Source organism: Diabrotica undecimpunctata, chromosome 2 (assembly GCF_040954645.1).
Source record: "Diabrotica undecimpunctata isolate CICGRU chromosome 2, icDiaUnde3, whole genome shotgun sequence".
NCBI lineage: Eukaryota > Metazoa > Arthropoda > Insecta > Coleoptera > Chrysomelidae > Diabrotica > Diabrotica undecimpunctata.
This window is the reverse complement of record NC_092804.1, coordinates 84,941,974-84,945,283: the sequence shown is the minus strand read 5'-3', so window position 1 is coordinate 84,945,283 and position 3,310 is coordinate 84,941,974. Positions and strand designations below refer to the sequence as shown.

At 36.9% G+C, this 3,310-nt stretch overlaps 1 protein-coding gene across 1 annotated transcript; it reads left to right on the top strand.

Moving 5' to 3' along the window:
• The first annotated feature begins 1,336 nt into the window (after positions 1–1,336).
• On the top strand, positions 1,337–1,777 carry LOC140433758 (uncharacterized). Its single transcript, XM_072521735.1, has one exon. It carries the CDS (start codon positions 1,337–1,339, stop codon positions 1,775–1,777), a length of 441 nt encoding a protein of 146 aa, XP_072377836.1.
• Positions 1,778–3,310: the final 1,533 nt, after the last annotated feature.

Sequence of the window (3,310 nt, the reverse complement as noted above, 5' to 3'; positions counted from 1 at the left end):
TAAATTCTGTTCATTTGGCTCGAGTTGGATTAAGAGAAGATGAAGCCATTTCTCTTGATCCAACAGAAAAGTCTGAAATTAATGACCTTTTGTCTAAACATGATAATGTTTTTTGTCCAAGCAAGGAGCCTACGCCTTTTGCCGAACATTATTTAACTTTAACTGATGAAAATCCAATCGCTGTTCACCCATACCGAATGTCTGAGATTAAAAAAGCACAGCTCAAACAAGAGCTTGATACACTTCTTACTGATGGAACCATAAAGGTGTGTGAATCCCCATATGCTTCGCCTGTAGTACTGGTTCCGAAGAAGGATGGCGGAACTCGTCTTACAGTAGATTATCGTAAGTTAAATGCGATCACTAGACCGTGTGTCTATCCGCTACCGAGAATAGATGATCTGTTACATGCGACGAAAGAAACACGTTACATGTCAACACTAGATTTGAAGTCTGGTTATCACCAAGTTTCTGTTAAATTTGAAGACAGAGACAAGACGGCTTTCATTTGCCCCTTTGGCACATTTTGCTATACTCGCATGCCTTTTAGACTGCGCAAGGCACCTTCCACTTTTCAGCGACTTATTGACAAATTTCGCTCTGGTTTACCTAATGTTCGTATACTTGCTTACCAAGACGACTTAATTATTCTATCCGCTACATTTAGTGAACATCTCGAGCAAGTATTATCTCGGCTAACAATATTTAAATTACATTTAAATCGTTCAAAATGTAATTTCTGTTGTATTTCTGTCCTTTACCTAGGTCATGTAATCACTTCGTCTGGTATAAACCTTGACTCAAATAAGGTTGCCAGTATTGTCAACCGACCTATTCCGAAATATGTCAAAGAGCTAACTTCATTTCTACAAGCATGTTCTTGGTTTAGACGTTTTATTGAAAATTTCGCTGACATCAGCAAACCTCTATCCAATCTTCTTAAGAAGAATGCTCGTTGGACTTGGACCACAAACCGAACTCAAGCTTTTGACCAACTTAAAATTCTTCTGTGCTCTAGCCCTATACTAAGACAGGCTGATCCTAACCTACCCTATACTCTTAGAACCGATGCTAGTTCTTACGCATTGGGAGCTTGTTTACTCCAGGGGGAGGGATCCGAGGAGAGACGGAATACGCCAGTCGTCTCCTAACAAAGTCTGAACAGAACTAGTGTACTACTGAACTTGAGGCCTTAGCTGTCGTGTGGGCAGTAAATAAGTTCAGGGGATATATAGAAAATTCTCAAATCAAAATACAAAGTTATCACCAGCCTCTAAAATGGTTAATGTCCCTCAAATCTCCGTCTGGCCGACTCTCGAGACGGGCCCTGTCATTGATGGCCTATGACTTAAAAATAGATTATACTCCTGGACGTTTAAATGTCGTAGCTGATATGCTATCCCATCCACCAATTGAAAATATTGATGTTAATCTTGTCCAAGTTGACTTACCTCAACAAACTGCCAGTGATTTGAGAACAGAACAACTGAATGATCCCGATTTGAGAAAGATCGTCGAATCTTTCGAAAACCCAGATACCAATTCCGTTGATTATAAAAGTTGGTCTGAACTAGGATATTTTACGATGCAAGGTATTCTTTACAGATACACCCCTGATTTGGACATCGGAGAAGCACAGCTGGTCGCTCCAAAGTCCCGCATACAAAATATACTTAGTGATTACCATGACGCACCCTTAGCTGGACATTATGGTGCCGAACGTACCTATCAACGAATCGCTAGTAGATATTATTGGACTGGTAGCGTAAAACAATAATAGATTATGTAGCGAAGTGCCTGGATTGCCAACGGTATAAAGCATCTAATCTAAAACCAGCAGGACAGTTTCAAACGCCTGTTCAATCTCAACGCTTCGAAACCATGTCTATCGATCTATTCGGTCCACTTCCAGAGACATCTGACGGATACAAGTGGATCTATGTTATTAAAGATACCGCGAGTAAATGGGTGGAAATATTTCCTCTTAAAGCAGCTACTGCCGAGAATTATGCCCGCTGTTTGGTTAACGAAGTAATCTTAAGATATGGTTTACCCAGACGCGTTATTAGTGATAACGCTACACAGTTTGTTAGTGCGGTCATGCAACAAGTAGCGCACTGTTTAGGTTTTAAACAAACCCTAATTCCGGTTTATTGACCAGCCGCAAATCCTGTAGAACAGAAAAATCGTGATCTAAAGCACTCGAGTAACATTGAAAATCCATTCTTTCCCTAAGTAAAATAATTAAACAAACTCAACAATAGTTAAAGGGGAAAAATAATAACATACCCCCCTTACACTGTTTAAAAAGAGAGAGATACACTGTTTAAAAAGAGAGAGATATATTAGGTCCGCCCTTTATGTCGCCGAACATGCATGCGTGGATATAATAAAAAAGGGGAAGTTCAACGTTGCCAAACTTTTGGTTTTATTTGACCTGTTGTCTTTTTAGTATTTGAACAATGTTCCAAAATAATCAAATTTGGGCGAAATGGATTTAAATGGCAGCTTACTGTTTTTTATTACGAATATGCTACAATTTTACTTTACAATAAGTGTAATATAACATTTTGATTTCCACTTCGGAAATCGTTTTATATAAATAAAATTTATTAATGATTCGTATTTTAAATACGATTTCCGAATTAAAAATCTATATATCAAAATAAGCTTATTTTAAAGTCACATTGTGCCTTATTCCCAATATAAAATAATAAACTGCATATAACTCCACAATAAAAAAAACTTCATACAAAATTATTTGGCAACGTATGTCTGGTCAAAGCACCGAATCAGAGTAGGGACACAGGTAATGAGTAGAAGAGTTGGTTCGTTGACGTTTTTATGGTTAAGAGCGTAGGCGCAAAATTTCGGGCCAATGCTTTTTAAATGCATTCATTTTTTTCGAATCCTGAGAAAACTAATAAATATTTTTGAAAAATATAAAGGCAGAATAAAAGAATACATTATTACCGAGGGCCGAAAGTCCCTGAAAACTTCTATAATGTTGATTTTATTAAGTTACAGGGGTGAAAAATAAGAGAAAATTTAGTGTGATTTTTAATTTCAAATATCTCATTCAAAAAAACTTTTTGTTTATTCTAAGGGACTTTCGGCCCTCGGCCGAAATATACACCATCAAAAATACACCATATATCAAAAATACACCAAGTCATGTTTATCGGTTTCTTTTTCTTGTACGGGTTGATTTTCAATAGTACAATCTTCTTGTTCTTTAATTATAGAAGTAACCAACTTCTTAAATATTTCTTTTGTTTTTTTAGCTTCATTTTTATCAGAAAATCCCTGC

Excerpts from the sequence above, each read along its gene's own strand:
- LOC140433758 (XM_072521735.1), top strand. The coding sequence starts at position 1,337 with ATGGCCTATGACTTAAAAATAGATTATACTCCTGGACGTTTAAATGTC.